Below are 14756 nucleotides of genomic sequence, written 5' to 3'. Positions count from 1 at the left end.
CCAAAAAGCTGCTTCTCAGGTCTGAATGTGTCTGTGTATGTTTGCAATACAGAGCAGTGCAGAACAAAAATTGTATTCTGTGTGTAATCTGTTTTGTATGTGTGTGCACTATTGATGAACAGAAAAAAAGTGAAATTAAATATTTGGTCCCATTTTGCATTACCCAATTGCCAGCTTAGAATGTTTTATGCATAGGTAGGGATTTTCATTAATTAGCATTACAGTTTCCTGTTTGCAGTCATTGAAAAACACACATCTACACTCAGATTATAGGTCCTGTAGATGTATTTTCACCCCAAAATTCACAAAATTGTAAAAAAAAAAAAAAAAAAAAAAAGTTGAAGCTTTTTTTGTGATTTGTAAAAAATCCTTTTGTGCACAACTTTTTTGTCTAGTCCTATCTGTTAGTACATGTTTTAATATTGCAATTCTCTTAATTCTCTCAATGGTCCCATTACATTTACATGTGTGTGTGTGTGTGTGTGTGTTTGTGTTAATGTGCAGGAAATAATTGTTTGGTGGGAGCAGCCTGGTGGCATACCTCCATAGTTTTCAACTGGATTACTAGACAATTCCCTTTTACACGTTGTTCCACTTCAAAACACTGTGTGTATGTGTGCATGTATATGTATGCTTCTCTAAGTCTACATCCAGTCCTGTTCAATCTTACAAACCTTTCTCAGTGCTTAGCAATGAAGCCATGATAATCAAATTTTATTCAATCAGTTCTTCTAAAATAATTTGGTATAAATACATGAACAAATGCTGATTGTGTTGTAGGATGTCATCAGAGAGTTTTCTTTCTGAAAACTGAAACTGTGCTAATTTAAGGCTGGATCAAAAACCTGCAGTTGTTTTTGTAAAAACATTTTGTTTAATGCATAATTTATTGCTTTACTGGGAAGAAATAAGCTGAAAACTGTTGTGGAAATGCTCATGTCTGAAAAATAGACCTTTGTGAAGCTAACAGATCAAGCACACAACCCCAGCCTAGTGATAGAGCTCACATTATCTTCAAACAATACATTCAAGTTTGGCTTGATTGCCTTCTCATGATTTATAGTGATGACATTTTGCAAATCCAACTGTTTCATCAGAAATCTTGTGTTGATCCTATGCTGAAATATGGTTGACTAAAATCAACATGTAGTCAAATCAAGTGCATTCTATCCAATGAAACTCCAATTAAAACCATGTATTAGTGTACATGTTTTTACACATTAATACAAATGTCATATTGTCACAATTTCCATAAATAAAATACCACTAGTCATTACAATAAGTGAAAATAGTGGCACCAGTTAGGATGGTACCAGAAGAAAGATTTAATGCTGTAAAATTGTCTAATACTTGTGAGACCCATGCACAAACTGAGAATTACAGTGACTTATGTTCGTTCCCTTAATGCATCGGTGGCATTCATGTTTTAGACAGATGTAAACACTGCATAGCTTAGTCATACTCTTCCTTCTGCAACATTTATCTGTTTTCATCTTTGTTGTGGAAGACTTTTGTCCAATTTTTCATCTACTAACTTTACAGTGGACATGATTTGGTAACACATTTCATATTTTTATACACCGATGCTACCATATTTCTCACTCTCCATCCAAATTCTCCAGCTCAACAGATCATGTGACTCAGAATGTTTGATTGCCTAGAGAGGCACACTGGCATATGGCCGCGATCTGGTTAATTCAGTCAGTATTGGCCAGGCCTGTTTGTGTGCGTGCATGTGTCTTTGTATGTGTCTGGACAGTCTGGTAGTTTGTTGATTGGACAGATCAATACTCTTTGCAAATGTCATCTTGGCTCAGCCCCTTTCGGTCATCTTTCACAATTCCAGCCAATCAAGCCTCAGGACCCGGATTCTTCTGTCATCTCCAGCCAATTAGGCCTTGATGCTGGAACCATGCTCTCATCTCCAGCCAATCAGTAAAATTAGGCCTCGGGCCCTGTGCAAATGTGTCCCTGATGTTCAAGTGGGCATCATCAGCTGGAACATGAAGAGACCCTGATATGAGATAAGACACCACAGCAGGGGATATGTAGGGATGTGTGCGTGTGTGTGAGAGAGAGAGAGTTAACATTTATGATGACTGTCAGTCAGTGACACGTAAGCAGTGATAGATTCACAGCACGCGTGTTGGTGATATTCGGAATAGATAATCCAAAGCTACAAGAACAAAACTATTGACAACCATAAGACTAGGATTTCCAGTATAAGAAGCTTGTTTTCCAATTAGTTTACACTTTGCTGTGTTGGTTCAAAATATATTTTTAGATGAGTTTCATGGAGCAGAGACATGCCTCCCATAAACTGCAATGGAGCATGAAAGAATAGCAGCTTCCAGCTAACACACACTTTTAGAAACTCACATTTTAACACAAGTGCAGTTTCTTCTACAGTTGGTTCTAAATTCCTGTAGTAGCATGTGATAAGATAGTACAGTTTAAAATCATAAATGTTTTGCTGATAGGCTTGCTAATTTGGAGTTTTGGGCATATGTGTATCTGATGAAATCCTGCCATTGAATATCATCGAAAAACCTCCAAACTTCTAATTATCAGGGAAAAATCTGAAACAATGGTATAATGAAATTTGAAAAGCTCATGTGTAGGTCTGAATGAACTGCATTGGTGGCAACATGTGTCTCAGTCAAAGTTTGTGTATAAAATACTTTTTTACATAATCGTATGTCACAAAGCAGCTTTACAAACGTCTGGGTCCAGGGACAAATATGTAGGGAGACCCAGTCTCAGTAGAACTCTACCTGCACCACACAGCCAATTCCTTATATCAAGACTCTTGTATACCAAAGTCCCACTGTAGAAGAAAACCTGAATGCTCATGAAGTGAAGTATACAGCTAATATTGCATAAACATTTACATTTAGTCCTATGGATTAAGCTCTTAACCAGAGCAACCTCCAAAGGCATTCAAAAAGTGGAAGTCAGAGTCACAAAAATATGTTAAATCTAACTGGATTCATAACCTTATGCTTTGGGTCTTATCATAGCTTAATCCAATGCAAATGTAGCTTAAGGCAATGTAGCATTTCCTGGTAGCACCAACAACCTGGCTTCGTTTACATTTAGCAAGAGGAGAACTCCCCGTTGAGTGAATCTAAATGCATTATTTTGATGATTGTGTATGAGTAGTCAAGATGAATGAAGGAATAGACTTTTAACGGTCTGATTAAACTCCTATTGGGAGATGAAATGGATGATGCTAAGATGCTAATTCATGAAATCCTGTGAGAGGTGCACGTGTGCTCTGTGGTCACCCGGGAGAAACGTTCTCCTCATTTCAGACACCATGTGGAGACACAGCCGACCTGCTGGAGTGTGTGTTCAATGTGTGAAAATACCGCACAACACTCTGCTACACTGTTACAGGATGGAACGATGTTACACATCTCAAAGTCCTACAGACAGCATGCATACGTAATCACTAGAACTCCGTAACAGGAGTAAATTCTTCAAACTCAGTAGTAACAAAGACCCTGGTATGTTAGGGCAATGGGGTAAGGACTGTTACTATTCCTAAGGAAGTTACTGTTCCTAAGGTGTCTAATAGGATCAATATTTAAGTGTACGGACAATCTCCATGGAGCTAATTTTAATAAAATGGCTTGAAAGATACTGCTGTGCTTTAAATATATATTTAAAATGCTTAAAGATTGGCCTGTTTTTTGAATGTGCATGGCTTTGTGTACAACGAGTGAGAATAAAACAGTATATGACCATGGTTGCGTGTGGATGTAACCGCTTAGATGCTGTCGGGATACAAGTTTTCTTGTCATATTGGCAAGAAGTCACACAACATACAACAGTGTAAGGCTTTCAGCTTTTCATAAAAAATGTGTAGGAGTACTGTGTGTTTGTGTGTGCTTGTGTATTTCATAGAGATACCAAATTCTTCTCTATTGTCATGCCAGTTTTTACCCCATGATCTGATAATCTTATCCTTGTAGATACATGTAAGTATATATTTGTTACCAGGAAATTTAAGGCTCTTAAGTCTGCATAGCTAGTATAGCGCATTGTGAGTGTGTGTGTGTGTGTGTGTGTGTGTGTGTGTGTGTGTGTGTGTGTGGAGGAAGGCTCATTTGAATAGTTGCTATGGATACCAAGCGCTACTAAACTGAAAGGCAAACGCGAACGGCACATCTCTCTGCATCTTTTCCCTTTCTTCTGTCATCCTTTAGCACTTTCCCTTTTTCCTTCCTTCCGCTTGTCTTCTTCCATCTGCTGCATCTGTCACTCCTTTTTTCTTTAATTCACTATGGTTTTTATTATAACTACATCCATCTTCTTTAGAGCTTATTATTATGGCTTTTATTTCTCTACTGTTCTCTCTCTCTCTCTCTCTCTCTCTTAATATTGTCTTTAGTCTCCCTTTGGTTTCTCTCCGTCTCTGCTTTTTTATGCACAGCATGTGCTTATTTATTTCTTCCCCTTTCTTGCTTCTCTCTTCTCTCTCCTTTTTTCTCTTCCTGCGTTCTTTTCCTCCCACTCGTTCTCCTCCTCCCTCGCTCCACTCATTTGTCTCAACAGAAGTGAACACATTCATAATTAGCATGTGTACCTGCAATTAGCGCTGACAAACCTCCAATAATTAGCCCTGTAAGAGCTGCTTTTCTTTCAGAGTAATCCCTCCACCCGTTTTCCTTCTCCCCTCCCCCTCCCCTCCCCTCTCTCCTCGCCTCCCCAGAACGTTCCTCGTGTGTTCTGTACCGTCTGACTCGTGTTCTTTTCCTTAATGCCACTGTGTCAACCTCTCAAGAGGAAGTGTCTGTAAGAGGTTTACTGACGAGATGCCTACACACATAAACACGCACACGCTTACCTACACACCTCACTAAAATCCCTTTTGCGACCGATTTTGATTTACGAGCTTTAAACCCATACACATACACGCACCGCACATTTGGTGGTGACTAAGTGTCTCTGTGCTGGTGCTAATGAGAGTGGCAGTAAACAATAATGAGATCTCTTCAGAAGGAATGAGAAACATGGAGACTGGTACTAGATGGAGCAAGGGGAGGAAAGAGAGGAAAGGATAGAAGAAATGATAGAGGAGGCTGGATTAGCAATAAGGGGTGCTTACCTGACAGGACAATGTCACTGGATGTGTAAGACAGAGATATTTACTAAAAACCAATTGCTGTGATGTTTGTGTGTGTGTGTATACATACGCATGCTTGTGTGAGTATGAGCTATACAGTTGCCTGATCAATCAACTTATGTCAACTTATGTCTGTATTCACTGCATTCACTGCATAAAGATACACACAGCAGGATCTCTCTCTCTCTCCCTCTCTCTTTTTCTCTCTCTCACTCCTTCTGTCTGTCACATCATCACTCATTTCCTCTGTCTGTCTCTACCTTTAATCATCTGTCTGTCACTCTTATGATTGTTCTCATTGTCCTTTGAAAAAAATCTTTATCACAGAGCTCCATTTCATGATAACATCTAGATAGTACACACGGTGCATATGATGTTCTGAAGGATCTCGATGATTCTATAAACTCCATCTAAGTTGCACTAGTAACAAGTAGTGACCAGAAATCTTGTAAAGAAGAAATATATTTTTATATAATTATAATTTATATAATCATTTTTAATTCTCTCCGTCTCTCTCCCTCTCTCCCCTCTCTCTCTCTACCTGTCTGTTTCTCCATTTCTTTCTCTCTCTGTCCTCTATCAGAGACTGCGCCTTCACTTCTCCGCCATGCTTCTCGGCCTCCGCCTCTCCCTCTTTCCCGTTTCTACCGGACGCTGGGCCCTTCTCCTCCCCTCTCTCTTCCCCTCTCCCCCGAGATTCCCTCTCTCATCCCTCACCCTCTCTTTCACCCTCCTCTTGCTCTCACTCCTCCTCCTTTTCCCAGCCTGCGAGTCACGGCGGGGAGGCGGAGCCGGCGGAGGCGGGGCTGCAGGCGGGGGCGGGGTCAGCGGCACCGCCCGTGGCCACTCCATCGTGGGTCCACCACACTACCCTCCAGCACCTGTCAATCCAGTGGCAGCGCCGCTGCCGCCCAAGTTTGCTCAGGGCCTTAGCATTGCTGTAATCCTTGTGGGCAACTCCAGCGAGTTGACGCTTGCTGAAGGCCTGGAGAAGGAGGACTTCCTCCATGTGCCCCTTCCGCCGAAGGTGGAACTGGTCACGATGAACGAGACAGACCCCAAGAGCATCATCAACCGCATCTGCACGCTCATGTTGCGTAACTGGCTACAGGGCGTGGTGTTTGGTGATGACACCGATCAGGAGGCCATCGCCCAGATCCTGGACTTCATCTCTGCCCAGACACACATACCCATCCTGGGCATCCGAGGGGGGTCATCAATGATCATGGCTGCAAAGGTATGTTGAGACGTCAAGTGGCTTTTTATTTGTTTTATGTCTTCTCTGATTTTGCTCTCTTTGCCCTATTGCTTAGATTGAATTTTCCACAGCCACATTTCACAGTATAAACTTGAATCCTTTGTTATTACTGCACTAACCACAACAATTTCTCATGAACATCTGGATGAACATATCATTAAAAGTGCGAGTTGTGTTTTCATACACTTCATTTGGGGTTGCACGACAAATCAACTGCTGAAAAATGTGTTTGCTCTCTTCCTCTTGCTCAGTCTCTGTCTGTTTTGGTCCTTTGCTCTCTCTTTTCTCTTATTTCTCCATTCACGTCTTCTCCTTTGGTCTCTCTCTTTCAATCTCTTTCTCCCCACTTTTCATCGTTGTCTTTTATTTATCTTCAATGTGAATTGCCTTGTTAATTGTTTAATTGAAACATGTCGTCACACACCGACATGCGTTTGCTGTGGTAAGGGTGAAAGTGTATAAGATTTGTCTTATCAGAGGAAATTGAGAGTAGAGCTGAAGACAATATAGACTTAAGACCATTTAGTCAGGTACTTCATATACATAACTCAGCCAGCAATACAACAGGCTCAAAGCCTAATATTAGTCCATCCACCACTTAAGCTATTATCAAAACATTGTTGGAATGACCGAGAAGGAGAAGGAAGGACAGAAAAAACAGGCCTAAAGAGCACAGGAGAGAGGGGGAGTAGGACTTAGGCCGTAAGAGAGACTGTTGATTTTCCCCTATAGAAAACAGGGGAATGAATAGAAGCTGGGACAGAGGAAGAGTAGGGCAGGAAGAAAAGAAATGTCAGCAGGACTCTTAGCAAATGCCACTGAGTGAAGGAGTGGGAGGTAAACATGCTTGTTTTGTCTTTCTAGAAGGAAAAAGGGAAACACAACCTGGGAACATTTTAGCAAGGTTAAAAACTACTGAACATCCTAATTATGGACATTTGATTATTTAAAAAAAGCTGAATTTCAACACATTTCCAACACCTTCATCTCATACTTATAGAAGTAATAGCTGAGATAGTAGAATTTCTGAAATATTTCTCTTTACTGTTGTATTTAGTATCGCATTAACACTTTAAATATCACGTCATCACTGATTTGTCATCGTGTTTTGCTGGGATTTTTTTTTAGAACTCTTTGTAATTTCTTTCTTAGAACTTGAGTTATGATTGGGGTTTGGGATCCAGTAAGGTTTAAGGTTATAATTAAAGTTGATAGGGTTCATTTGCTTCAGTAATGACCACATGAGATGTCAAGCTGGTGCTCCACATTTATAAATGTATACTACCAGATCACAGGCTAAATATTCTATTGTTATTCAGAGTTGGGTTGAGATTTTGCATTGACTCTTCATCTGAGCTTTCCTGTCCATAGTTGATTATGTTCTTACTGCTCCATTTTCTTTCTCCTGGACTTCAATTTGCATATCTATACATATGCACTACTCGGTCAATCACTCTCTGTAGAGTCAAAAAGACAAAAAAACAATCACCTTGAGAATCAGAGCTTTTTCTGTCATTAAAATATTGTTAATGGGGTTCCACATGGGCCTATCCTTGGTTCACTGCTTTTTACATTTTCACAAGCATAGTGAAGTTTGAAGAATATATTTTTAATGATACGGTCATGTATTCTTGTCCTGATACTATGAAACATGCTGTAGAAAAATTACAGAAAGATTTAAACCTGTTACAAGTTATTCCATAGTTTGCAATTGGTTTAGGATTATGCAAAATCTAAATGTAACTGTTTTCCAGAATATACTTCAACAAAAAAGTTTTTATTGGTTAATGGGTGAAAGCACGCTTAAATAACCTGAAAGATATGAGCTGTGTATGTATTCTTTTTGCATTTTATTAGTGTTAGCCACTTCATTTACAGGCATTCAATTTTTTCCTTACACAGTCATTAGCATAGTGCATGGATCATAGAAAAATGAGTGGAATGGACACAACTCAGTGCAACATGTCAAATTGGGCTGGTACATCAAAGATGGGTGACAAAGCATGTTAAGGGTTAATTGCTTTCGTACTTCTGTGGTGACAGTACAATTGCAATGTTCCACCCAGTGGGTAACATTTAGCATTCGTTGCCATCAAGAAATCTCTTGTCATTCATTTTAATCAAGTGAGCTCCCTTAGCTAGTGCCAAGGCGATCCATTTATATAATTATTTACCTTGGTATATTTAGTTTACTTCAAAGTGATAAAGTTAGGGTTTGTCTTCAGCTTGGGTACCAAGTTAATTTCGTACCAAGTCAGAATTTTCCAAATGGCACACGTCTTGTATTTAAAGATATTAAAAGAGTGTATGATTTCTTAATGGTGCAAAACACAAGTACATATTCACGCATGGTAGAAATGCATTGTGCTTTATCAGTGGTATTAAACAGATTTGGGGAAGAGGGAAGGTAAGCTGAAAAATGTTTAGATGGTTTTTAACTCTGAACTGGTGCATGGTGATATATTTGCCTGAGAGTTATCTCTGAAGATTTGTGCCTCATCACAGTTTCCCAGACAAAGCACTGTTGATATATAGAGAGAATAGCAACAATCTTTCTCTTTTGTAATGAATTACTAGAATCAATATACAAGATTTATACAGCTTGTAATTTACGCTGGGGACACTAAGGACACTGCGGACACCAGGGACATTTCCACACCATTTTCTGAACTGGATAATTTAGTCCTCACCACCTTTTGAAAGTATGCTCTTATAGCACAACATATTTTATATAACATTTCATGTTGTTTTAGTCAATAAAACAAAATGTGTTATGTTCATAATGACAATCAGAAAACACTATTTTATATCACAATGCCAAGGTAATAAATTTGACAATTTGTGGAATGAAACAAATTATTACTGAAGAAAATAAGTATTTGAACTAGGGCTGTGAATATTTGGGAATCCCACAATTCGATTCAGAATCGACTCTTGGGGTCACGATTCGATTCAAAAATGATTATTTTCCGATTCAAAAACGATTCTCAGGATCTCAGGAGCTACTCCGGTCTGGTGGCATGAAAGCAGAGTACATTTATAAAGATATTATAATTAATTGTAAATCAACATATTGCAATAATGTAAACACACAAAGGTAAATCCAAGACAATATGTCTGATTTACTTATTCTTGCACATATGTTTTAAACTTGTACAAACACAACACAATATCTTTGAGGCTGACATTCAAGCTACTTGAACTGCTCACAGTTATCAGAACACTACATTAACCTAATAAAACTGTAGTAAAATAAATAACATTGGTAGGCTTAGGTTAGCTGCCAGAACTTGCCACTACTCAAAAATTTAATTATACAAAAATACTGCTCTTTCTGTAAAAACAACAAATTGCTTCGTACAAGAATTAGGCTTAGGCTAGCTGCCTATTTCTGAGAACATGCCACTTCCAGAAACAAAATTACACTTTTTTTCCTTAACAAATCACAAACATTAAAAATATATGAAAGTGCTTACAAAAATAAAAGTGCTGTTACATTAATAAAGTCAAAGTCAAATTTATTTGTATATCGCTTTTCACAACACATGTTGTCACAAAGCAACTTTACAATCTTATGGGTGCAGATCCCAAATGAGCAAGCCAAAGGTGACAGTTGCAAGGAAAAACTCCCTATGACGGTGGGGATAAAATGGGTAGGTTTATGTTAGCTGCCAGAACTTCCACTTCACAGATGAAAAAAAAATATATATATACCGTATTTTCTAAAAGCCACATATATCTACTGAACTGAATACATTTAACTGAACTGATCAGTTTCTGAACGGTGACTGTAGCATTTCATGCTGGTGCTGTGGTGAATTCCGACTCCCCTCGTTTATCTGCGCATAAAGACGCTACAGATTATATTGTCAATTTACGTTTCTATGCATAAAATAAGAGCTAGACTTTAATTATCCATCACAGCAAACGGCATGGCATTATCTAAGTCCAAAGACACAGTGGCTCAAGAGTGTTAATTATTTTAAATAAAATACACACTGGCTATACCGAAGTTCACCTCTGACCAAGACTTTGCAGTATTACAGCTGTATTATGTCTAAATATCTAGTTATGACAAAACTAGAGTGCTCAATGAACTAAGTTATAATCACTGTAACTCCCAAATATCATCTGTAGCGTCTTTATGCGTGTGCAAACGATCAAGCCCATTCTTACCTGGGCCGGGTTGACGGTAAAATCTAAAGTGTTTCCAAATTGATTTCAAAGACCGCGGAGCCGTTTGGACTTATTTTTCTTCATACTTTAGCGGTGCAACAACAAATACCGTACACTACACAACCCTCTGTAGCCTAGGCTTGCATGCCTGTACATAGTCAAAGCTGTTTCCTTGTTTTGCCTAGTACTACGGTGGCTGAGAAGGCACACCTGCACCCGAAAAAAACCAAATATTTTTGAAAATGAAAATCGATTCCGAATCATTCAATGTTAGAAACATGATTCGAGCTCTAATCGATTTTTTTCTGCACCCCTAATTTGAACACCTTGAGAATTTGCAAGTTCTCCCACTTAGAAATCATGGAGGGGTCTGAAATTTTCATCTTAGGTGCATGTCCACTGTGAGCAACATAATAAAAAAAAGTGTTATTATTAAAATTTTAGATTTTTTGATAGTTTATTTGTGTGTTACTGCTGCAAATAAGTATTTAAACACCTGCCAATCAGCAAAAATTGGCCCTCAAAGACCTGTTAGCCCGGCTCTAAAAAGTCTGCCTCCTCTCCACTTATTATTCTACATTAGAGGTCTGTTTGAGGTCATTAGCTGCATAAAGACACCTGTCCACCCCACACAATCAGTAAGACTCCAACTACTTGTCAGGGCTGGCTCGGATGCCGTGCCTTCTACCTCCACAAGAGGCACACGAGTCAGTCCTAGACTGAATCGGCGCAATCAGCAATGATCCGTTTCACCTGTTGCCATGGCTTCTTAAAGAAGCTTGTAGAGACGGATCATTGCTGATTTGTTTTGGTCATGCTGGTACGCTGTCAGCCCTTCTCTGTTTTCTCTGGTGTTGCATTTTGTTGTAAGGTGTCTCGCCACCTTAATCTCTCACTTACCTATACTTATTCGAGTCTCTATCTCCTGCGCCGCTTACTGGCCCATCTCAAGTTTTCCTCCAGCTATCTCTCTTCCTATTGGTTACTCTTTTATTTTGGGAAGGGTTTTGTTTTGTTGCGGCGTTCGCCTGCTGCCAGTCTTCCCCTGGCATCCTTAGTTCCTTTGTCACGCGTTGAAGTTATTCCGCGTTCTTTCCGTTGTCTTTGTTATTTTCTCTCCCGTGTGTTCACGGTTTTGTTTATTTTTACGCGTCGAGTTTTCCACGTCCTTTTAGTTTCGTTTTCACGCGTTGAGTTTATTCCGCGTTTGAGTTTCATTTTTGTTTGCCTGTGTGCATGTTTTCGTGTGCACACAGTTTGGCTTTGCTGGCTTTATTTCCCGCCTGCTTTATACGGCACTTGGGTCTGCCTCTCCCTACGTTTTCTGACGTGGTGTGTGCCTGGTGTACACCCCTCGTTACACTACTAACATGGCTAATACCAAAGAGCTGTCCAAAGACACCAAAGATAAAATTGTAGACCTCCACAAGGCTGGAAAGGGCTACAGGGAAATTGCCAAGCAGCTTGGTGAAAAAAGCTCCACTGTTGGAGCAGTTATTAGAAAATAGAAGAAGCTAAACATGACTGTCAATCTCCCTCAGACTGGAGCTCCATGAAAGATCTCACCTCGTGGTGTAGCAATGATCCTAAGAAAGGTGAGGAACCAGCCCAGAACTACACAGGAGGAGCTGCTCAATGACCTGAAGAGAGCTGGCACCACTGTTTCCAAGGTTACTGTGGGTAATACACTAAGATGTCCTAGTTTAAAGTCATGTATGGCACAGAAGGTCCCCCTGCTTAAATCAGCACACATCCAGGCCCATCTTAAGTTCACCCATGACCATTTGAATGATCCAGAGGAGTCATGGAAGAAAGTTCTGTGGTCAGATAAAACCAAAATAGAAATGTTTGGTCTTAATTCTACTCGCCGTGTTTGGAGGACAAAGAATGATGAGTACTAAGGAGAGGATGACCAGGGCCATGTATTGCGAGATTTTGGGGAACAACCTCCTTCCCTCAGTTAGAGCATTGAAGATGGGTCGTGGCTGAATCTTTCAACATGACAATGACCCAAAGCACACAGTCAGGATAACCAAGGAGTGGCTCAGTAAGAAGCATATCAAGGATCTGGAGTGGCCTAGCCAGTCTCCAGACCTAAACCCTATAGACAATCTTTGGAGAGGGCTCAAAATCTGTGTTTCTCAGCGACAGCCCAGAAACTGGCTGATCTGGAGAAGATCTGTGTGGAGGAATGGGCCAAAATCCCTGCTGCAGTTTGTGCAAACCTGGTGAAAAACTACAGGAAACGTTCGACCTCTGTAATTGCAAACAAAGGCTATTGTACCAAATATTAACATTGATTGTGTTCAAATACTTATTTACAGCAGTAACACAAATTATTTTAAAAATCAAACATTGTATTCTTTTTTTTTAGATTATATCTATGCACCTAAGATGAAAATTTCAGACCGCTCCATGATTTCTAAGTGGGAAAAATCACTGTATTTTAAACCATAGTGTTGATGCATGTATTGTTAAGTACCAATAGACCTGACAAACATTGTTCAGAATCAGTAGACCTGTTAGACGTTGTTAAATACCAATAGACCTGACAAACATTGTTCAGAATCAGTAGACCTGTTAGACGTTGTTAAATACCAATAGACCTGACAAACATTGTTCAGAATCAGTAGACCTGTTAGACGTTGTTAAATACCAATAGACCTGGCAAAAATTGTTCAGAATCAGTAGACCTGACAAACATCGTTCAATACCAATAGACCTGACAAAGATTGTTCAGTACCAACTGACCTGACAAACAATGTTCACTATCAATAGACTCATTTCCCATTGAGAGCCCATTTCAACTAAAACTCAATGTTCTACTTTGCATCAATGTTCTCAGCATTAAATGTCAATGTATCTTGTAGAGACAGAGCACTTGATTAATGGTTCAGTTTTTTTATATCTGTGTTTTTGGAGAGCATTAATCCACTACTGGCCATTTTACTGACTGTTGCATCTTTTGCTTCTATAGCCCAAAATATACCTAACAGAGCTGGTGAAGGGATGTATGACTGCAGCTAAAAAAAGATGAGGAGATGGAGAGAGAGAAAGAAGGATAAGTATGTCAGCTGGAGAAGAAGATGGGTAGAACAGGACTAGGGAGAGAGAGAGAGAGAAAAGGAGAGGAAGAGAAGGAAGAGAGGGGAGTGTTATAAAACGAAGTGTGTGGGTGTGAAATAAAGGAGGCTTCTTTACATGCAATTACAACACATTTAAATTTGCAAAAGGAGGAATGTAACAACCCAGAACCCTGAGCAGACACATTAGGAACTGCTGTCACCAAAAAGGAAGGGAGGAAGAGGGAGCGGAGCTGTAAGAGCAGCACAGGAAGGGGGAGAGAGAGAGAGAGAGAGAGAGAGAGAGAGAGAGAGAGAGAGAGAGAGAGAGAGAGAGAGAGAAGTCAGAATATGTGTGGAGAAAGAGAGAGTGGCTGCAGTTCGGCGACGTGGATGAGGAGCGAGAGAAGGCACGTGAACGAAAGAAGAGGGAGAGAAGGGGAGGGAGAAGTGACATGGTACCGGAGGAGGTGGTTAAATAGACGGGATTGAGGAGTGTTTTCAACCCTGTCTTTTTCCTAATAATTACCTCTATTTCACACCCCCTCTTTCTCTGTCTTTCTCTTTTTCTCACACACACATACACACACACACACACACACTCACTCTGTGGGCTGAATTGGTTGGCATGGCAACCAATGGCACATACATTTCTATATATATGTAAGAGGATGAGAGAGAGAGAAAGAGAGAGGGAGAGAAAGCGAGAGAGAAAGAGAGAGAATGAAAAGGAGCAGAGATTGAAAAAGAGGTGATACCGAGAGAGGAGATACATGAGAGAGAACAAGTCTGTTTTCAGGCGTGAGAGTGGTTTTTTTGGAGCTGAGGGAGACAGGAGCTTCAGGCATTGATGTTGGAGAGACAGAGCACATGTCAGAGGGATTGGTCATGTTAACACACACACACACAGTTCACAGGAGAAGAGATAAGAGTATAGGGGTTGATGATGTTAGAAGGATAATATGGGTTATTTAACAAAAGGCATAAATAGGGGATGACAGAGTCATGATTTTTGAGTAGAAAATGCCTTTACTGGCAAATAACTCTCAGATTCTCTTTTACATCAAAAAGCCATTGTTGTATATAAATATTACACCACTAGCATCAAACTGCTATTATAAATCTAACA

The 14756-nt window shown here is 39.8% G+C and overlaps 1 protein-coding gene across 1 annotated transcript in view; it reads left to right on the top strand.

Moving 5' to 3' along the window:
* Positions 1 to 14756, top strand: part of LOC143484623 (glutamate receptor ionotropic, NMDA 2B-like) — a 58702-nt gene that overhangs the window by 6746 nt on the left and 37200 nt on the right. The window contains exon 3 of the mRNA XM_076983437.1: positions 5715 to 6368. Coding sequence (XP_076839552.1) covers positions 5715 to 6368 — 654 coding nt within the window. The remainder of the gene's footprint in view (positions 1 to 5714; positions 6369 to 14756) is intronic.

The sequence above is a fragment of the Brachyhypopomus gauderio genome, chromosome 20, assembly GCF_052324685.1.
Source record: "Brachyhypopomus gauderio isolate BG-103 chromosome 20, BGAUD_0.2, whole genome shotgun sequence".
Classification (NCBI taxonomy): domain Eukaryota; kingdom Metazoa; phylum Chordata; class Actinopteri; order Gymnotiformes; family Hypopomidae; genus Brachyhypopomus; species Brachyhypopomus gauderio.
Note: the sequence above shows the minus strand (reverse complement) of the source record. Positions and strands in the feature narration are given on the sequence as shown.